The sequence below is a fragment of the Podarcis filfolensis genome (assembly GCF_964270895.1).
Source record: "Podarcis filfolensis genome assembly, chromosome: 12".
Taxonomy (NCBI): domain Eukaryota; kingdom Metazoa; phylum Chordata; class Lepidosauria; order Squamata; family Lacertidae; genus Podarcis; species Podarcis filfolensis.
Genome location: NC_139614.1, coordinates 17,829,116 through 17,852,144, shown reverse-complemented (window position 1 = coordinate 17,852,144; position 23,029 = coordinate 17,829,116). Strand labels below are relative to the sequence as shown.

At 42.2% G+C, this 23,029-nt stretch overlaps 1 protein-coding gene across 12 annotated transcripts in view; it reads left to right on the top strand.

Moving 5' to 3' along the window:
• Positions 1-23,029, top strand: part of RARB (retinoic acid receptor beta) — a 341,400-nt gene that overhangs the window by 114,367 nt on the left and 204,004 nt on the right. For 7 of the 12 annotated variants that reach the window (XM_083578114.1, XM_083578115.1, XM_083578116.1 and 4 more), the window contains 2 exons: positions 11,951-12,037; positions 17,145-17,635. In XM_083578114.1, the coding sequence (XP_083434240.1) occupies positions 17,458-17,635 (178 nt within the window). In that variant the 5' untranslated portion in view covers positions 11,951-12,037; positions 17,145-17,457. The remainder of the gene's footprint in view (positions 1-11,950; positions 12,038-17,144; positions 17,636-23,029) is intronic. The other 5 variants (XM_083578112.1, XM_083578121.1, XM_083578111.1 and 2 more) reach the window with 1 other exon arrangement.

The window sequence follows — 23,029 nt, the reverse complement described above, 5'->3', positions numbered from 1 at the left end:
TTTGGCTTTGTCAGGAACACTGGGAATTGTACTCCAAAACAACTAGAGGGCATCATGCTTGCTACCCGTGTGTGTGTGTGTGTGTGTGAGAGAGAGAGAGAGAGAGAGAGAGAGAGAGTTTTACAAGTTTAAATGAGTCCTCACCCCTTTCTAGGATTGGTTGAATTTCCTCACTTCCATTTTGTGAGTTCCGTTGATTTGTTGGAGGTTTCAACGCTTCCTATCGTCCGATGGTTCGTAGAAAATTCCTCTGTTCACGGCATTAGTGTGTTCACAGTTCAATTTGCAGGTTTCTCCATGTGTCGTTTATCTTTCCCCTTTCAGATAAGCCACATGCACAAACCATTGTGCACAGTAAAGTATCCGACATTTTGTTGTTCTCGATCACATCATCATTCCTATAAGCAGCTTCCATTTCTTTCCTTGTACTCGTCTAGTTCCCCATTGAAAAATATTTCTGACTTACTTGTCACCATTGCCATATCTTAGCAAGCATTGAAACATTACACATTTTTTCCACTTTGGGGCATGCAATTGCACTTCCTTTACAGGTTCTCTTTCAATTGATTAACTTACAGGTATTCTCCAGGTAGTTGCCTTGCCATGGACCCTTTCCTCGGTGATGTCAGGTGACGACAGCAGCCCTCCACGTAGTGCCAGGATGCTGGGCATAGCTTGCCATTCTCATTTCCTATAATGCTGATGTAGCATTTTCTTCAACTGTTTCGGCATTTTCTTCAACTGTTTCGGCAAATAAAATGGCAGCTGGACTTGGCTCACCAGCAGCACTTGGAGCACAAGGCCATGTCTAAAGTGGTGAAGCCTTAGCAGATTCCCAAATCTGCCAGGTGTTGTTGACCTCAGCCATTATCTAGATGACATTTAGGCCTGCTTAATACATCATGTTGTAGAAATGGGATTTTGAAACCTGTGCTTAGTGCATTTTTTGTCTTTATAGCCAAACTGATAGGATTTTGCAATGGTTGCGGATGATTCAGAACTGCTACATTTTTCTAGTGTATTATTTGCATGTTGCAATTGTTTTATTGGCTCCTTGTTAGGCAAATTATTGATTGTTAAATGGCTGTTTTACTTGCCTTAATTTTCTCTCCTCACAGTTAATGGTTGTTCTCTCCTAACATTACTTCCTTATTGCTCCTTCAACGAGAAACAAGAGAGGTGTGTGTATGGAGAGAGAGAACAGGTTTTATAATAAATTCTCATACTCACTACTAACCCACTGATCTCTCCAGCTCACCCTGCAGAATTATTACATTGATGGAAATGCCCAAGAGCAAATAAATGAAGGTCCTGGAACTGGAAATTGAAAAATGTATAGGATTGCACAGTTTATAGGATTTAACATGATAAATACATTAGAACATATTAAGGATGAAAACAACTGTCTACTCAAATTTTTGTTACAAAATATTTTTCTATAAATAAAAACTGGAAATATTAAAATAACTGCTGGGGGAGGTGAGATGAAGGCTAAAGCTAAAAAGTAACCTAGGAGATGGGCAAGAAGGTAGGGTAGAAAAAATGAAAACAAGAGGAAAATGGGAACATTTGGACCCTTCACTATTGGCTAAACTCTGCCCTTGACCTTAAATTCAGGGCTCAGATCTTAGCAGATAGTCAACAACATATTTTGAATTTGGTTTCTCAGCCTTTTATTACATAGATATGGTAATTTCTGCCTTTGAGGGGAGCTATGAACTGAGCTGAGCCACTGTGTCTAATGGGAAATATTATTTTGGTACTCTAACCACACAATTAACTGGATTTTAGAGTTTACACATACCTGGAATTCAGCTGTAAATTCCACTTACGATCCACACATTTTGTGATGATCTTTGATCCATGTTGCACAGGAGTAATGAGTAGTTGGAAAATGATGCAATGCATTGGTGTGGCACAGGACAAGGAACCCGCTATGGGGCAACCTGCGTGCATGCCAGGGCAACCTTCAGAGATCTGCTTGGCATTTAGATCTATTGTGCTCCTGTGGACTCCACTAGCAGCCTGAGTATGTGGCTGGGGCTAATGACATAAAACCACACCCTTAGAATCCCTTATGAGCCTTCTCCCTAAGTAGGCTATGGAGCCTGCCAAATATTTTCCTTCCAAACTTAATATAGCTGCAACCAATTCAGCCAACTAGATGTTGCCTGGCTGTAAGAGGTAGACTCCATCTGCCTGAATGCTGGTGACTGATCGCCATCACCCATACACCTCCAGGAAGCATTATACAACTGTATTCACATTCTGCCTGGCTTTATCTACCTTCGCAGGGTCAATTGCCCATACCTATTCTCTCCATTCCAGGAGACTAGACCACCAGACACTCATCTCTAGAAAGGGTTTCAATAGGCGATCTAGGCTTAACAGCACTGTGCTTTGAGGTTTAGACCTTTCTTCTCTGCCAGATTGTCCTTGTCTTGTTTCTGTGTGAGTGGCATCCCCCAGAAGGTAGCAGAAAAGAATGGGGCCCATGCTCATTAGGGACTAAACCAAAACTTTGAGAGATACCTACAAAGAACCCTGGAGAACCGCCTAAATGTATAATATAAAGGCACAAGTTGATGGTCCATGTAAGCCTCCAGGTCTTTTAAGGGACAAGACTGCCACACTGGCTCCACCCTGGGTCACACCTCTTCCTTGTTTGTCTGTCTTTGAGCACATGATGCACAAGGATATTCCTACCTGGATGGCTACATCTCACCCATCAATTCTGTCACTTTTAATAAACCAAGTTTTCTGCTGAATTTTACAGATCCCACTCTCACCCCCAAGATGTAATCCAAGATCCTCCTCTATAGCCTGCTATTGGATATACATAATTATTGGCAGTCATATGTGCTCTTACTGGACAGCCAACCTTTCCTAGCAAACCAAAGCCAATTTGCACAACCAATCAGACACATTAAGCACATGGGATTAGCGGATATGTTCAAAGACCTGCATATGGTCTCATTTACTATGTACTTGGCTCACAACTTGGCCCTGATTTTGTGTACCAGTGCGGTGAAGAGGAAAGTGTTTTTCAGAACATTGCTTTCCTAGCATAGCTTATGGTTAGGGTTGATGGGAATTATAGTTCAACAACTTCTGGGGGGGTTTCAGGTTCTCCACTCCTGGAGCAATGTAATTCAGAAAACAAGATTGACTTGTCTGTGCGTATTACAGTTTACTTAATTGCAGCCATACAGTAAAATCACAGTCTTGTATGTTAGAAGGAGATAGCCTGGTCTCTGCTGAGGTAATTATAGTGCATTCCCTCGCAGGGTGTTTTTTGGAAGTGACTGCACAGGAAATCCACCACTTATCCGTTACGTAAACACAATCTAGCTCTGCTGTATCTGACTTCTTGGGGCTCTGCAAACAGTAAAATTGTTAACCCATCGCTTGACCTGTACATTTATCTTTTCTTTCCAGACTATGCTGGGCCATGGATGACTAATCCAAGAAATATGGAATGCAAACAGAAAGAGCTAGGGGCAGTGTAAGATGCACAGACATTTCTTAGTAGATAGTGATTGCATAGTAGAGTTTCCCTTGCAAAGCAAAGCACGAAATACTTTCAATAAAACTCTTTTATGAAGTTCTTAATGTGGGAAAGTTTATTGTTTCCTTTAAGTAGGATGTAAAATGTCCAGGATGACTTTGTTTTGTTTTAATCCAATTAAATGTGGTGAAGTCCCCAGTCTGGTGCATCCTGCAAACATGGCTAGGGCTTGAAGTACTCACATGACTTTCTTGCAGGTTTTGCGTACTATAGGAAAGCAGTTCATCTCTCCCCTTCTGTGGCAATGCAGTAAAGGGGCAGGGCTGGCACCAGCTGTTGATGTGGTGAGGTGCCTGCTGGAATGCGGAAGGAGAGTTAGATGAACTGTAGTAAGCCTTGCAAAGAAATCCACAACAGTTACCAGCATGCACAATTATTTGCTAGCCTTGTAGGAAGGTGGTCCACCATATACACTCCAACATTCCTTGGATGAAAATAGGGACTCCCCCCATCTGACCCTCCTTGCCCCCCTTTTTTGTCCTCCCTTCCCCTCTCCACAGAGCTTTTCCTATTAGAAGATGGGCGAGGTCCACGCAGTGGCGTAGCGTGGGGGGTGCAGGGGGGGCCGGCCGCACCGGGCGCAACATCTGGGGTTAGGGCAAATCCACGGGTTAGGAGGCGCAAATCCACGGGTTAGGGGGCGCAAATTACTTGCCTTGCCCCGGGTGCTGACAACCCACGCTACGCCACTGGGTCCACGGGACACAGCACACACATCCTCCACTGTCCTGAGAAAACCCCTTAATCCCGATGGTAAGCTACGCTACGGTAGATTTACAAAAAAGAAAAACAGGCACCAATAAATAAATTTTAGAAAGGGGCAAGATTAGATACGAACAGACACACAAAGCTTTATTTTAAACATACATACATACATACATACATACATACATACATACCCCTTGTACTTTGCTCCCCCTTTCTTCCCACCCAGTGCAGCCCTGCTCTCTGCCTGCTCTTCAGAGCTGGTGTATTACACAGAGCTGGGCCATGGCGGTGGCAGCCTCTCCCCCTCGCCCTCTCTCTTCAGCAGCTGCGATCATCATCATCATTTTTAATTTGTATACTGTATTTCTATCTTACAATACTCAAGGCGGTTTACAAGCTGAAGAAACAAAAAATGTACATCTTATAACAATCTAATGCAATACAAAAATGTGATAATAAAACATAACTTTAAAATAGACAACCTGCATCAAAAAGTAACATTCAACAATCATTAGAATCGTATTAAATAATAATAACATATAAAAGTTAAACAGATGAGCTGCCCAAGGGAGGAGGCCAGCAGCAGTGGATAAGGAAAGGCAATGGGATGCTCCATTTGCGGCCACAGCCATCATTGCTTCTAATCAGGACAAGCACCGGCTCATCCTCCTCCTTGAGCTGGCAAGGGAAATAGGGACTTCCCAGGATAAAATCAGAAGCCAGGACGGCTTTTGTAATTCCTAGACTGATTCTGGAAAATTGGGACGCTTGGAGGGTATGCCACCACCATCTGGCAGAAACAGTGCTTGGCACAACTATGACACATTTCTCGGTCAGTTGCAAAGGTCCATGCCGTCCCCGCACCCCTGAATACCTGCCATATATGCCCCGTTTTGAAAGAAGGCCCGGAGGGGGGGAGTGAGTAAGCATCTACTGAAGCTCCTTCTGCTTGTCTGCTGCCTAAGGAAAGAGGCAGGTTAGAGGAAAAGCTGCCACAGTAGCCATCATGTGGCCTGAGGGAGGCCCACAAGGGACGCTTTCCCTGGAGACTCCCCAAACCTACAAGCCAGCATTGTGATGGGGAGATGTGCAACTTCTAAAATTTCTCATCTCTCCGTTCATTGCTCACAAAATGGAAAAAAGGGATGCACAAGCTGCTTGTGCATCTGTTTGGTGTGTGTGCGCGCTTCCTGCAAATTTACTTACTGAAAGACTGTTGAATGGAAAAGCATTTCGTCTTTAATACACGCTTATTACAATTTAGTAGCAACGCATATACAAAAGCAAATTTGAGCTAGGGAACTTCAAGACCCACCCCCCTTGCCTTCAGTTTTGCTTGCACGCTTCACCCTCTTCCGCCTGTGCAATGAGAAAAAGCTTACTTTGGGGGGTTGGATGGGGTATACAGGGTTGCTCTTTAGAACGAATTCCTCTTCTTTTCCCTCAAGAATTTGTAATGTGACAAAGATGTAGCGAGACAGGCAGCTTCTTTTTCTGCAGGGTATAAAGGGGATTAAGCTTCAAATTTCTGCTGGGCTTCATGGCGGTTGTGGTTCAGTCTGGCAGGAAAAGATGCTCACAACATCAGTATGCTGGTGGTGCCTTCTTCAGTTTACAGTCATAGGGGAAGTAAAAGACGCCTGGTGGTCCTCTCCCATCTTTGAAAAAGGTTCTGTCTGCTCCTCCACCTGGCCTCTGAGGAAACTGAGTCCTTTGCATGCTTCTTGAGGGTTTATGAAAAGTAAAACAGAACAGTTGATTGATTGGGGGGCAAGCAGAGGGTTGCTCCTACCTCCCCGGTACTTCTATAAGCACATAAATACTTTGCTTTTTAATTTTTAGATCTATTTCTGATTCTTGTCTATTGGTGTCTGAAAGATGGCTGAAATATAGTCCCAGTAAAGGTAAAGGACACCTGGATGGTTATGTCCATTAAAAGGCGACTATGGGGTTGTGGCACTGATCTCGCTTTCAGGCCGAGGGAGCCGGCGTTTGTCCACGGACAGCTTTCCGGATCATGTGGCCAGCATGACTAAACCGCTTCTGGCACATCGAGACACCGTGACGGAAACCAGAGCGCATGGAAATGCTGTTTATCTTCCCAGCATAGCGGTGCCTATTTATCTACTTGCACTGGTGTGCTTTCAAACTGTTAGGTTGGCAGGAGCTGGGACAGCAACAGGAGCTCACTCCATCGTGGTGGGGATTCGAACCGCTAACCTTCTGATCGGCAATCCCAAGGGGCTCAGTGGTTTAGACCACAGCGCCACCTGCGTCCCATTTCAGCAAGTAGTTTTGCTTGAGCTAGGGAACTTCTTCTATCCTATCTTACCCTATCTTCATGTGCCCCACCTCCATAAAATCTGCTTTGGGGGAGTTGGGGGAACTCCAGAGCAGTTTTGGGTGTTGGGGAAGAGGCAGAGGGAAAGTTATATTGCATAAGTGGAAGCCCTTGCATAAATGGGACAACTTCATTGGATAAAACCATCAGACTCATTGTGCTGTTTGTGGAATGGTGTATGTTGGACCATTATTGATTACATTACGTCTTAGCTTTATCATGTACCGTGGTACCTTGGTACTCGAACGGCTTGGCTCCTGAACAAATTGGCTCCCAAATGCCACAAACCCGGAAGTGAGTTTAAAGACCTTTTTCAGAAGCTGAACGTCTGTGACTTCCGATTGAGTGCAGGAAGCTCCTGCAGCCAATTGGAGGCTGTGCCTTGGTTTTTGAACGGTTTTGGGAGACTCCTGGAATGGATTAAGTTCAAGAACCACTTTATGAAATTTAGCACATCTTTACATCTCAGTCTTCTGTCTTTTCAAATTATTTTAAAATACAAATTAAATCTATGTATAATAACCGTTTTGATTAGCAGTCATTAAATCCTTGATCAGCATCTGCATGTGCCTTCATCACTGCATTTTTGCAGCTTAAGTATAGCCGCATGTTTTGTGTCTGGATGTCACATGGTTAAGTATGTATTTTTCTGGCACAGCATATCTCAGGGCTAAGGAGCAAACGCAGATAAATTAGTGTCATTTTGCCTGTCATTTTTCATGTTAGGTTTGCTGATTTTTTAGTATGCCGTTTTCTGTGATGCAATCAATTTGAAGCATAAGCACTTTGGAAAGATTTTAATCTTAGGCAAGCAAATTTTTAAAAAACCCACCCACCTTAGCAAGTGTCAATAATTTTGACAAAAAATAAATTTCTTAGTACTTGCAAAGATGCTTCATGGTTCACAAATGCCAAACTGCTGTAACCATGTCAGAGTGCCAGAATCAGAACTGCTGGCCCAACCATTAGGTAGAGTGGGGCAGCTGCCTAGTGCAGCTGGGTTTGGTTGTCATGAATGGGAAGCAAAGGGTTGCTTATTATTGTTGTTACTGTTATTGCTACTCTTATATTTTTGTGAAGCAGTTATTAGAGTTTCTGTCCTGCCTTGAGATTGGGACAGAATTTGCTCTCGCGCCTTACGCAGCAGAATGTATTGGATCAGTCCTGATTATATAAAGGTACTTAAAATATTTAGCACATGCTCGGATGCTTTGGTAATTTATCCATTTGGAGTCTATGTGAACTGCAGACTTGCCTTCTGTAAAATAATTCATGGTGTTGCCTCCCTTTTAATTCATATAATCCAGGCACATCCAACAGGTAGATTGTAATCTACCGATAGATCACTGGACATCTGTGGTAGATCACTGATAGATCACTGGCTCCCCTCAAAGAAGCTCAACAACTTTGGCTCCTCTAAAAAAAACCTACATTTTTGCCCTGCACCCCCCAAAAAGGGGTATCACTGCTAGTTTTTAACTCTGCGAGTAGATTGTAGTCGCTTGGGAGTTGGCCATCCCTGTTGCATTAGGGTGGAGAAGGGAGGTTTTTAGCATATTTAAAACCAGCTATTGTTCTGATTTGTAATAGGGCTTATTACAAATGACTTTGACATCTTAAAAAAATGAAACCATCAGTTTTCTTATTAAAAAAAAATGTTAAGTCCTTGTATAAGTACTAACTTTCAGGCTGGTTAGTACATATTTGATCCGTGTAGTCTTAGTTCAAATGCACATTCTCTCCTTTTAGCCTGAGATTTTGTTTTGGTTATTTATAGTAGCTTTTATTTGAGAATGAGAAAAATACCCACTTGTTACTTTTTCTTCAAGAAGCACTTATCTCCTTCCAGATGCCTGCATCTCTTTGAGACAAAAGGGTATGTTAAGTTCCATCTATAAACAGAATCTGCTAATTAAGAGTTATTACTTAGGAGATTGGTACAGACCTTTCAGAATTAGATGTGTGTTCCTCTCAGATATCCATTAGCCGCTAATAAGATAATGCAGATGGACCATTCAGTTTCCTGTTTCCTTCTATTGTACCTTTTGAGCCATATATGGACCAATGGGATGGACTGAACAATAACTGGATGTCCTTCTGCTCCCTTAACAGCCCTCAAAGAATGTTTGTTATTAGATTGCTCTTTCTGTTTAGTTTCATTGAGCTATGCTAATAAAGGAAACATAACACTCTGAAGGACAATATCCAACCCCCGTTCCTTTTTTTACCCTTTCCCACCATAATTAGCTTATCCAGTTACTTCATTTTGAACAAGAAAAACAGTATGCAATATCACAGAATCAAATATGATTTGTGGAGAAACTAATAACATAATTTCTTCATCACATGGAACATTAAATACAACATAAATATTGTTTGGTTTATTGTTTATCCACAAAAGGCACATCTGTTTCAATAAAGTTGATTGTGAACTATCATAACCATGGTTGTTGGGGATAAATTGTGGCCACTGGAGAAAAAGTGATAAGCTCTACGCCCGGAATGGGGAAGCTTTTTTACCTTCAGGATCTGTCTTGTGGACCAAATTTGACAGGAGAGCAGAGGCACCCATTTGTCAAAATCCCTTGCATTCTATTCTCTGAAGCTTAAAAGGGAAGCAGGAGGAGACTTGCAAAACCTTTCCCAAGTCTTCCTGCACTTCCCTTTTAAGTCTTCAAGACTGGGGACTTAAAGGTGGAGGGGGAACGGACTGTCAAGGCATTGCGAGTCTCCCCCCATTCCCGTTGAGTCTTCAATCTTGAAGACTTAAAAGTGATGTGGGAGGAGACTAGCAAAGCCTTTTCTGAGTCTCCCTACGCTTCTCTTTTAAAACTTAAAAGGGACTTAAAGGAGGAGGGGGAAGACTTGCCCCCACTCTCCCATCTGAGCAAGCAGCACTGGAGGTGCCTTAAAGCATTTCCAAAAGCCTCTTTGAAGTGATTCTCTTGCATATGAGTTGCTTCAAATAGCACTTTTGCACAGGGATGGAGATGATGAATGGATTAAATCCTGCGGCCTTGGCTGTGTGGTCTTATTCCCTACTGGGAACAGGATCACACAGCCAATCCAAGATTAAACACTGCCCTCTTGTCCATCAGCTGACATGACCAGCGCCATCAGCTGATGGGCCAGTTTGGGGGAAATGGCCCTCTGGTGGGCCCAGGTTGGTCCATGGGTCAGAGGTTCCCCATCCCTGCTCTACATTATCTTTCTTTCAGTGTATCTGAAGAAGTGTGCATGCACACAAAAGCTCATACCAGTAACAAACTTAGTTGGTCTCTAAGGTGGAAGGAATTTTTAAATATTGTCTTTCTAGTTGGGGCTGCAAGGGATGGTTCATCACCATTCTCCTATTTATAGCCTTCTGTGTCTTTGAGTGCAAAGATCTGAAATGTAGAGACTATTTTTGAGTACCAGGTAGCAAGGGCTATAGTCTAGTTAATCGACAGGATGCCAACTAGGAATGCAATGTCTTCTGCACTAACTGCCTTGTGCCAGTTTACACAGCACCAACCTTCTGCAGAAGCCCAGGCTGTATTCAAGCCTCATTTTCCTCACAGACTCCATACCTTCTTTTCCTTTCACTGTCTGTACTTACTTTCCGTTGAATCAGCCTCTTGCAGTAAGGCACTGCATCGGAGAGAATGGGAATGAGGGAAGAGATTACCAGCTTCAGAACACAGTAGAAACATTTACCAGGTGAAATAATAATAATAATAATAATAATAATAATAATAATAATAATAATAATTTATTATTTATACCCCGCCCATCTGGCTGGGCTTCCCCAGCAACTCTAGGCAGCTTCCAAAAAAATATTAAAATACTGTAATACATCAAACATTAAAAGCTTCCCTAAACAGGGCTGCCTTCAGATGTCTTCTAAAAGTCTGGTAGTTGTTGTTCTCTTTGACATCTGGTGGGAGGGCGTTCCACAGGGAGGGCACCACTACCGAGAAGGCCCTCTGCCTAGTTCCCTGTAACTTGGCTTCTCGCAGTGAGGGAACCGCCAGAAGCTCCTCGGTGCTGGACCTCAGTGTCCGGGTAGAACAATGGGGGTGGAGATGCTCCTTCAGATATACTGGAAATAGCATATTGTACACCCTTTGTCTATGTTTCCCTGGTTTTATGGAAATACTGAAGAAGAGTACTAATATTTTGCTGCTTTCTTGTTGGTAAAAAATATATATGAGTCACTAGTGTCGTGCCTCCCGCCCCCATTTTGCTTTTGGGTTTTTATTTCGTTGTTGTTTCTCTGTTACTACATTTTTATATAAATTATGCATAAAATCTCCTGGAAAATAACATTACATTCAGAACCATCTTTGGTGCAGTGGTGTGGAAAAGAACAGCTCATTTGCTGCTGCTCAAGGAGTTTATTAATTTAATTTATAGTCATTTGCTGCCATCTATGCTGCTCATCTTTATTTTCAGAGGTATCTGTGTAGGCACGGTATCATTTAAATTTAGCCCACATCCACCTACGATTCCCCAGAATTGGAATCTGTAACTCCCCAGGATCATAGCAATACTGATGGAAGGGAACATTAGGCCGTTCCCCTTGCTCCAGAGAAGTGGGCTGTATACTTAACTTTATGGCAGACACTTAGCCATGCCTGTCATTTTAAACCTCCAGAGAAATAGATCTCACAGCTTCCATGAGTAATTTATGTTCTTGAGCAATTGTTCTTACGCCGCTATTACAATCCTTGTAAAAAGCCCCATTTAATTCAATATAATGTTCTTTGGCGGAAGTGTGCTTACAACTGTAGGAAGTTTATTCAGTTACGCAATCCACTTTTTATGTCCCCAAAGAGTAATCATTGCCTCTTGACCTAAGTGAGATGTCACTTGCGACTTTGTCTTTTGACAGTGCTGATGTAAGTCTAGTCCGAAACAACCCTTGAGAAGAACAAATAGAGGATCATGCCAAACTGGACCAGAAAGCAGCAGATGTTAATAAGTAACCCAGGATCTATTTAGTCATCAGAGTCTAGCAAGGTTGTAAAAGTGCTGACTCAGTGCTTGGATCTGGTTATAATAGGTTGGATGAGGGCCAATAAGCTTAAACTCAATTTCAGTAGTGTGAAGGTCCAGTAGGTAGGATGGATGTCTGGTTGAGGGAGATGGTGTGGAAGAGTAGAGAGAGAGGAGCTGTTCAGCCTTTCCCATAACTTGGGGCCAGTCAGGTCTGTGTCCCAAGGTTTCTGCATCATTATGGCATTCTGGATACTTTTCTGTTCCAGCCCAAACACAATGATTCATGTCTTCAGAGATGCAAGTCTTCTTAAAACTGATCTGGTTTACCCTTCTTTTTTTTTTTTACCTTGTAGAGCAGGCTGAAGAATCGACTTGTTGGGTGGAGCAAGCCTCTTTTGAAATTTGAACCACTCAGACTCTGGATATACTGGTGTCACCAGGTGAGAGGGGAAGACATTTGCTACTTAAATACTTCTTAAAAATATATAATTGGTTTTTCAATGATATGCATACTGTACAAAGTCACAAAATTGAAACTTAATATAACAAGACATACAGAAACGAACAACCCTCTCCTTTATGCCAGAACCCTGGTAAGTAATCTTATGTATAGTCACAGTTGCCTCTTTCATTCTCACTTCCTTACTTATCACAGAATGAAATGATGTGTTAATTCTGAATTGAAGACGTAGGCCTCTTCATTCTGCACCTAGAAAACAGAGCTACAAGTCAGTCTGCGAATGTTGCACTCCAGCATTTGTGATTAGTGTGGAAAGAGTTACAGAGAAGAGCTTGTACATTTGGTCAGCACCAGGTTTGAGGTGACCCTAAGAATGGTGACCCCTGGGACCACCCAGTCCCCTATTCCAGTAAGCTTAGGTAAAGGTAAAGGTACCCCTGACCATTAGGTCCAGTCGTGACCAACTCTGGGGTTGTGGCGCTCATCTTGCTCTATGGGCTGAGGGAGCCGGCGTTTGTCCGCAGTAAGCTTACCAGGTGCAATAAGCAGGAGTCCTTTCTTTTATATTTTTACTTGGGTGGTAGCTGACTGCCACCTTCTTTTCCCCAGAATGAATCTGGGTTCTGACGTAGCAGAATCCAGAGGCATTCTGGAGTGATGAAAATGGTGGGTAGCTGCAGCCACTGCCCTAGTAAAAAGTTAAAAAGAAAGACAAGGGAATGTTGGTGTCTGATGTCATTCTCATTGGCCTTCCTGGGACCTGGCACCTGCTCATCCATGCTAGATCCTGAATCTAAGCCTTCTTGCACTTTCCATTTTCAAGACTGTAAGGGGAGGGGGTCCGGAAACATTCTCCTTAGTGTGGTTTTCTTCCACTTTAAGACTTGATTGTGTATCCAATACTGACAAAGGGTAAGTACAAAAGTCTACTCATAGTCTGATTCCGTTTCCCTCATTCCACATAGCGCAGAAGTTGGAAGCATTTGAATGCTGACTGCTGAACATAAGCAACTGCTGGGGCAGACTGCTGTTAATCATGCCGTGTTAGCGCTTGCTTTCAAGAGGGGTCCTCCAATTAGTTGTAAATGGGGTTGAGAAGCCTTTTTTGAATTATATCTTAACACAGGTAAGAATTTGAGATCATCTCTTTTGATCTCTTATTTGTGCTTTGACAGCACAAGTTTAAAACATGCTACCTTGGTGCTTTGTACTGAATGTGGAGAAAAGGAAAAAGAGACAATATTTTTAAAATTCAGATGTGCAGGAGGTGCTGCCTGCATAGATCATAACCCGGGGACATTTCTCCTCCCTCTGAAGTAGCTGAAAAAGCCACTGGCTATGCACATTTTGATAATTTGTGCTTAGCTCTGCATGTTTGTGGCTAACAGAAATGCAGTTGGAAATATGATTGTTTCACAAGCAGCATTTTTATTTATTTCAGGACTTCTTGATCATTCAGAATAGGTGACCTTGATGTAAATTTCATTGATTATATGCCACAAGCCACATTTCTTACTCGGGCAACTGCACTGAATGTAGAGATGACTTTGTTTGGTATTCTATCTTTCCACCACATACCTGCTTCGCTTTTTTGGTACCAAGGTGTGGTGAAATTATGGTTAGAGCATGGCCTTCTCCTATGCCAAGTTAGCAAGGATCATTTCATTTCTATTATCAAGTGAAATTGCTTTATATGTAGATTTCCGCCACTCTCTTCATTTGTTTTGAATGTGTGTAGGTTGTCATCTCAGTCTCATTGATTTAATGAGGCTACCAATCAACATTTTAAAATGTTAAGTCTCCTACTACTCTAGTTGCCAGGAAGATCCATCAATAGTTTTCCCATCTGCTCCTCAAAGGTAGACAACAAGCATCTTTTTAGAATTCTGTTGTTTAGCTGAACCTCTCCGGCCTTGTTTTAGTGAACAGGCTCAATTCCACGTGTTTTCACTGACCAGCTGCTAGGACTGCAGACCCTCCAATTGTCCCTATTTCCCAGGGACGATCCTGGATTTACAGAAGCTGTCCTGGTTTCTGATTTGATCCCAGAATGTCCTGCTTTTCCTTGTTGTTGTTTAGTCGTTTAGTCGTGCCCGACTCTTCGTGACCCAATGGACCAGAGCACGCCAGGCACTCCTGTCTTCCACTGCCTCCTGCAGTTCCGTCAAACTCATGCTGGTAGCTTCGAGAACACTGTCCAACCATCTCGTCCTCTGTCGTCCCCTTCTCCTTGTGCCCTCCATCTTTCCCAACACCAGGGTCTTTTCCAGGGAGTCTTCTCTTCTCATGAGGTGGCCAAAGTATTGGAGCCTCAGCTTCAGGATCTGTCCTTCCAGTGAGCACTCAGGGCTGATTTCCTTCAGAATGGATCGGTTTGATCTTCTTGCAGTCCACGGGACTCTCAAGAGTCTCCTCCAGCACCATAATTCAAAATTCAAGACGTTCCTTAGGACGTCTCTATTTTCATCAGAGAAATGTTGGAGGGTATTGTTATGTGACACCACCCCCACCGAGCAAAGGAGATAAGTAACTATGCAACCTTTAGTAGACATCTGAAGGCAGTCCTATGTGGGGAAGTTTTTAATTTTTTTTTTTTTATGTTTTCATATATGTTGGAATCTGCCCAGAGTGGCTGGGGCAACCCAGTCAAATAGGCAAGGTATAAAAAATAAATTTATTATTCTTGTGGAATAGGGCATCCCTATTTTCATTGGACGAATTCTGGTGGGTATGGAACTGTTTAATATACATCCTAGGTAATCCCGGCATGCACCTGAAGTTCAAGTTCTTCAGGTAGCGGGTGCTGCTGGTTTAATCCTCCAGCTCATCTTTGGTTTGCGTTTCCTTCCGATTCCTCTTGGCACCTGGCCTGCTTGTCTTCCTAGAATCATGCCTGCTTACCTGGCTGATCGACCTGGTTAACCTGCCTATCTTTGCTCTCACATTGCTTGCTGATTGGAAGTCCGGCTTGGAAGTCTGCTGGAGTCCCTGGGATCTCACCTCACATTCTGCCCCAGAGTGTGGACAATGGGGAGGCAAGGCTAGTGAAGACCCAACAGTGAGGCAAGGCCTCTCGCTTTCTCTTCCCCTCATATTAGCATTAATTGTATGAGCAAGTAACAACTGAATAGGGCTAGTGAGCTTCCTTGAGCATCTGTTGGGCCTCCATTAATCCTAAAGATACGCCTGCATCATTACATGATTACAGGGCTCTAGAATCTGTAGAAGATAATTGTATACTTCAGCTGTATCTATAAATGTGAAGAGCTCCACAGACAGCATTACTGGACTTAATGCAGCTAATAACCTTTGGTACTTTTCCCGACTGAGGAACACTGCATCTATGTAACTTGGCAGGCAGGGAGGCAGATTCACATTAATTTGTTATTACTGCTCATTTGAGTTCCTGTTGCTATCTAATCTATTTCTCATTTCCAGGGTGGTCCTTGCTGATGCTTTAGAGGGGGGACAAATTGACAATCTTAGGAGAAAAAATTAGGTTTCGATCCTAACAGGCCCCTCTTTTTAAGCACCATAGATTAAAAACACACACAGTACATTCATCGCACTTCAGTTTGATGAAAAGGAAAAGTGAAACAAAATACAGAATTTTTACATTCGGATGTTTGGCCATCATCACCTAATTTCTCATTTGGTTTTATTGTTGCAGGGCTGATTTGCTGCTGTTTTTGTTTCGCTGAAACTTCTATCCCTGTGAATATTTCAGATAGACCTCATCTGCACCATACATTTAAAGTGATATCATAACTCTTTTAACCATCATGGCTTCCCCTAATATTGGGAGTTAAAGGTGCTGAAAGTTGTTAGGAGACCCCTGCTCCCCTCATAAAGCTACAATTATCAGAGATCCCTGGGAAAAGGGATTGGCTGTCAAATGACTCTGAGAATTGGTTCACAGCTTTCATGTTTGAAATAATATCCCAAGTGGGGTGTGATCAGTGCCTTATGTTATCGTATGCTCTTTTTGCTGATATTCAGAGATGAGTGTCATTGCTTATGTAGTCAAAATGGCACCCATGGGGAGGCATCAGCAGACTCAGGGGAACCCCAAGATTTGCAAGATAGTTTTGGTTTATCATTAGTCAAGCAAACCCTACAGGGTTTTTATAATTTATTTATTGACTCGGAAGCAGAACAAGGAGGAATGACTATGCTCAGAGGCCATGGAATGCTACCTGACTGTTGTGGGGACAAGAACAAAAAAAAAACAGGGAGGTGAAACAGAATGAAGTATCAGTGGTAATAGTGGTTGTTGATGATACAACTAACAACAACAACAACAACAATTATTATTATTTATGCCCTGCCCATCTGGCTGGGTTTCCCCAGCGACTCTGGTTGGCTCCCAACAGAATATTAAAAATACAATAAAACATCAGACATTAAAAGCTTCCTTAAACAGGGCTGCCTTCAGATGTCTTCTAAAAGTCAGGAAGTTGTTTATTTTCTAGACATCTGAGGGGAAGGCGTTCCACAGGGAGGGTGCCACTGTCGAGAAGGCCCTCTGCCTGGTTCCCTGTAACCTCATTTCTCGCAGTGAGGGAATCGCCAGAAGGCCCTTGGAGCTGGACCTCAGTGTCCGGGCATAACAATGGGGGTAGAGACCCTCCTTCATGTGTACTGGGCTGAGGCCAGTGTATGTGTGACCTCTTTGTGGGATAGGATCTGTCTTTTATTTGTGGAGATTTTTTCTTTTAGGTTTATATTGGTCCCACCATGCCAAGAGGAAAATATGACATAGTGGTGTTTTAGTGTGGTGTCTTTTTGGAAGAAATATCAATACTTTTGAGGGGAGAATTCTAGAGGGGACTCCAACAGCCTAAGGAGAACTGGATGCGCTCAGCGGTCATGAAATGCTGAGTGACTTGAGTAACATTTTACACATCTCAGTTCATAGAATTATGGAATCACCTGTGTGGAGAATGCTTTTTCTCCTTCCCTTTCACTCAAGGGTCTGCTGGCCTAATTCAGCAGCTCATGGAAATGAATTAATCAAGGGATTAATTTGCAAAGTTGCTAGGCTTTCTTATTTATTTCAGGTTGTTTCCTCCTTCCTCTTGCTGCAGGATACTTCAGCAACCAACTGTAGAGTGAAACTTCCACTCCAGGAAGAAGAAAAAGGGTGTGATACTGGAACTGAACAGTCTCCTATATGTGATCACATACATTTTTTTTCCAAAAAAAAGAAGCAGCTCGAGAGAGATTTGCCATCACAGCAGGAATGTACCAGGAAGATGACTGGAAGAATTCAGCAGTGAGGAAAAAACGAGAATCATCTGATGAGTTACTTTCTCATGCTGCATCGCCGGACTTGATACCCTCCTTCCTTTCTTCTGCGGAGTAATGGTCCTGAGCATTCCACTGTTTTGAGGCGTTACCATGTCTACCAGCAGCCGTACGTGTCCTGTACCAACAGTCAATGGACACATGACTCATTACCCAGCTCCGCCGTACCCATTACTTTTCCCTCCTGTCATTGGTGGACTCTCCCTTTCGACTCTGCATGGCATTCAAGGCAACCCGCCAACCAGCGGCTGCAGCACCCCATCACCAGCAAGTAAGTTCTGATTCTTCTTTCATGCTTTCTGCATTGAAGGTCATGCAAGTTGGCTTGTTGTTAATCTTATTTTAAAAAAAAAAAACAATTTACAGAAGGCAGCCATGTGTATCTATTTGAAATTTTATGTTTCATTTCTCAAAACTTGTGCAATAGATGCTTTGGCCTAGGAATCCATCAGAAAGCAAAACAATAGGGTATGTTGTTCTGTAGGTGTGATGATGTCTGCTTATTCAGATAACCCTTGGCTTAGCCTGCAGATTTATTCTGATATATTTATTACTTTTCTGGTTGTTGGCCTTCCATGATAGCATGAAGCCCTTCTTATTTCCAAAACCACTTTGAAGCTGTTTTTTTAAAAAATTGATTGCCAATCATAATCATGCGGCACCCTTCTGAATTTTTTACGTTGCATTTTTATGAAGTTTAGTGCCTCCGCAGCTGCTTTGAAATTGTTATTGCCAGCTTTGGTTGTTGTTTTTCTTGTTCCTTTAATATATTGCTGTTTTTATTTGTGCTTTTTTTTAGTTTTTGTTTTTACTATTTTTGTAAGCCACCTGGAAACCATGAGGAAAGACGGGCTACAACTATTTAAAAATAAATAAATAATATGAACCTCACAACAAACCTGTGAGGCAAAGTAAACTGAAGGATACTGACTTGTCTAGTTCATGGATGAATGGAGATTCGAACTGGGATCTCCTGGTCCTAGTCTAACATTCCCAACCACATTGGGCACAAAGCATCAAGTCCAGTAGTCCTAGTAGCATTAATTCTGTAAAAGTTAACTAATGCTGCTCTTCAAAAGAATGATGCCCCGTTTCCAGTAAATATATATAATCCAGTAGACCGAGACAGCAGAGTATCATGACATTTTATATTGCTTGAAAGGAGGCTCCCTACTAGCTAGTTTTGGAGGGGATGGGCTTAAAGAAGAAGCTCTTACAAGGGCACCAGTGTTGTGCCCTACAAATGTTGCTGAACTGTTAACTCCCACCATTCCTGAACATCAGCCATGCTGGCTGGGCCTAATGTGAGGTGTAGTTCAACAATAGTGGGATGGCGCCAAATTACCTACCGCATAACGATATGCAGCAGTCCATTGCTTAGGCTTTGAGCAGCTCTGCCTGAAAAGCCATATCTTTGTTTATTAGTAAAAGTGACTCCAAGGCACTAGAATCTGAGCCTGTATCCTTTTGTTAATCCTGAAGCAGTTTTGCTGGTAGAAATGATTTAGGGGAACAGGTTCTCCCCTTCGCCTCCTTCATTGCCTTGGCAAGTGCCAGAAGGGGGAAAAAAGGCAGTGTGGCTCTGTCCGAGAGCACCAGCTTTGCATTCAGAAGATCCCGGGTTCCCTGGCATCTTCAGGTAGGGCTGAGTCTGAAATCCTGGAAAGCTACTGCCAGTCGGTGTTTACAATACTGAGCGGGATGATAAGGCAGCCTGCTGTGTTCCTAAATAACCAGATCAGAGGATTAGCATCAGTGAGTTTGAATGGGTCGTATGGTTGTCTGCATTACTTGTGACCTTGTTATTCCTTGCCCCATGATATATTGTCTTTAGGGAAAGCTTATCAGGGCTTTGGTCTAAAGAAGGCTGACATGGTCCCACCATGATTTCTCCATGGTTATCTTAGACCATGATTTCTACACAAGCAGATACACCAGGCGTAGGCAAACTCGGCCCTCCAGATGTTGGGACTACAACTCCCACCATCCCTGCCCACTGGTCTTGTTAGCTAGGGCTGATGGGAGTTGTAGTCCCAAAACATCTGGAGGGCCGAGTTTGCCTATGCCTGAGATATACAGCCGATTGTGGGAGTACATTCATGTTACTAGTTTGTTCTCTTAATTAATTTCTATAAATTTATATGCCTGCTGTATAAGTTCAGAGTGAAGCTTCCTCTTTTTCTGATGCAATGTCTGGCTATAGAAAGGGCAGCCTGCGCATATCTCAGCCCATTGATCATTCAGACAAATAATAGAAGCCTTATCACAAGTCACCTCCAAGCGCTTTTGAGTAGATTAATTTTAGAAGCATAAGTGGCCTACAGAAACAGATCTGTGGTGGAGATTTAGTTCCACCGATTATACTAATGGGTTTGACTTCTTAACCTCAACCTTTATGACTTAACTTCTGTTTTTATCTCACGTTAACATTAGAAAAATACTTAATAATTATGAGGTTGGTCAAAATGTTATAAAGGTCGATAGGAGGAAAAATATTACCTTTTCATAAAGGTGAGCTATCAATTAATGTTAAAGTAATAAAAGAAACACTGTGGTCAGATTGAACATTAGTATTCCAGAATGATTAGTTGGCCAAGAAGAGTACTAACAAAGCAAAGGCTGGTATCTAGCAACCTCCTGGTTTATTCAATAGTATGCATGATGGAACACTGTGCTTCTTTCAGAATAAAACTCTTTCTAACCAAAGCAGGTTTGAAAATAAGTACGCAGGGGGCCTGGTTGCCCTCATCCTACCCCTCACATTTTTATAATCATATAAATCCATGTTTTGTTTAAAAAATTGAAATGGTAGTTTTCTGAGTAAGATGCAAGCAAAGGGGAAGATAATGTAGGAGAGGACTTGAAAAATTAGGCCTCTTGTGATCAGTAGGACATTGGCTCAGTATGAAAATGGTGCTGCTGCTTAAAGAAAAATCATACTCTCGTCATATCTTATATCTGGGTCTGTTAGAATGGATGTGGAAAATTGAGAAACAGGCAGAGTTTATGCAAACACAGCATTTAGAAAATAAAAATAAGCCTGCATATGATAGCCAGTGATTTTGGAGGAGGTATTTGTTTGAATGTGGCACCTAAAATCTTCACCTTGCCCACCGTCATTGAACTAATGTTGACTTCCTCTCCTTATCAACTGAACATCCTTTGGACTGAGTTTCAGGTAGGTTCAATATGTACATCTGAAGAAGGGTATACAACTGGGTCCTGGTGATAGTCCATCCCACTCGTCCCTCACTCACCTTGTGTGGTCCACTGACTCTCTAGGGATGCCACATTTTCTTCACAGTGGGAACTTCCTTTTAGATTGGTTATTATTAAGACTGTTGAGGAAGGTCAGAGATTGTTGGATCGGTACTGTCTCATGAAATTGTGAACAATGGCTGAATAAAGCTAGGTTTTTCTTTTTCCTCTTTCCCCCATATTGGACAGATCCATATTTATGATATGGGGATCTGTTGAGTGTTAATTTTTGTTTAAATGGTGATTTATGATGTGTTTTGAAGTTATTAATGCTTTCCTTATCGTATCTAGATTTGGTGATGTTTATTTCATGTAAGATATTAAAATTTTACCTTCTGTTTTAAAATTCTATATTCAAAAAACATATCCTTGCAATGATGGATACTTGCCCATCACTGCATCTCAGTTTTCATCTTGTAGGTATGAATGAAACCACCCATAGTCAGCAGACCATTAATGAACCCACCAATAGGCAGCCGTCTGTTGTAGCTAAAAAATAGTCTCGGTACCTTTCCACCCTTCAAATCCCCAGTCCAGTGATCTGTTTTGAGTCAGACTTTCATGGATGCTTGGTGGCCCTCATTTTAGAATGACTTTCTCATTCATTTTAATAGAAAGAGACGATTCACACAAACTTCGTAGTACATTCATTAGCTCCCTGTGTGTGTGACAGACCCATGCAAACATCTGAGCAATTACAAATCTCTCCACTGAAGTGTAGGCAGTATTTCTTAATAGTTTGAACACAAAGCTCCCTTTTTGGGAGTGAAAGTGAATATTATAGGTTACACAGATCCCTTTGGGTAACGGCTTTCGGTCATAATTAATTTTAATGATATGTTTTCCTGTTGTATGTTCAGGTGTGCTTTACAGTGAGAATAAAATGCGGCACTTTAAAGCGAAGTTTTACTTAAGATATGCCACGGGGAAAGGGGATGCCCGCCACCTGCTTTGTCTATCAATTATGTGTCCTTGTTGCATATTTTAGGGCATAACGAAAACTAGTCTTGAGTTGCATCCACTTATTTTCAACTGCTTATTAAGCACCTCAGACTTTAAAGGATGAGCCAGTTACACAGTCAGTTGAGCCCCGAAGACAAAGGGAAATCGTTGTCATCCTCTTTGTCCTTGAGTCACTGTTTCTACACGCAGAATAGGCTTACATCGGTAATATTCATAAATGATTTACAAAAGTAATTCCTGTGTAATAGCTTAGGATTTCAAGTTTTTATGATGCTGCCAGATGTGCTATCAAACATAATTATCTGGTTCAAAAAACTTGTGATAAATCCTGTCACTGTAAACTCCCTGAAGCAAACACATGCTTCATTCCTCCCTATAGGAAAGTTGTATTATTACTGTGTGTGTGTGTGTGTAATCTTCTACCATTTACTTAAAATTAAATAACATTAGACCTTTAGGGTTATGCAAGCAAGGCAGGCAAAAGCAGCCAAAAGCTAGACCTTAGTCTGACATTAAAAAAATCCCACCACCTATTCCTACATGTACTGCTTGTCAACAAAATTAACATCACTGGGATTTGAAAGTGAATATAATGCAAATGGTTTGATAAGTGTTATGAATCCTATGGCTTCTTGTACTGAAGTCTAATGCCAGCAACTGAGTGCCAAAAACTAATGGAAAAGGAAAACACACACTACTTTTGATGTCAGAGTTAATAAGACCATTATTTTCTCCTATTATATGAATGGACGTTGTGGGAATTCCATAAATATCTCCCTGATTTCCATCCTACTATTGGGATGGATATATTGTGTAAGTGATTGTCACTGGGTGTTTCAAATGAAAGCTGATTTTGCCCTTAAGGGGGCTCCTTTCAAATATTTTTTTAGCACGTGCAACTGATATAAATAAGAGTTGTGCATACTTTGTAGATCAGATCAGTCTAGTGAAGGACAAATGATTTATTCAGGGTCACTTACCACGTTGTGATTTTTAGCCATGAGAGTGTTTCTGCAAATCACTCCTGTGAGGAAAATGGTTTTGCAAACGTTGCATGCTTACTTCCACCACGAGCAGCACTCCTTAGCCCAGGCATAGGCAAACTCGGCCCTCCAGATCTTTGGGGACTACAACTCCCATCATCCCTAGCTAACAGGACCAGTGGTCAGGGATGATGGGAGTTGTAGTCCCAAAACTTCTGGAGGGCCAAGTTTGCCTATGCCTGCTTTAGCCAGTCAAAGACTGCAACTCTATTGCAGCCCAACTGGGCATAGTGGAGTGCTGGATGAGGGCCAATAAGCTGAAGCTGAATTCTGCTAAGGCAGTATAAATTGCAGGAGAGTAAGGTGAGCCACTCATGAGTCACAGTGGCCAAGCTTTTGTTGTCTAGGAAAGGGCACAGTGGACTTACCTGCTGAGGTTGGTTGTAGGTACCCTTTGCCAT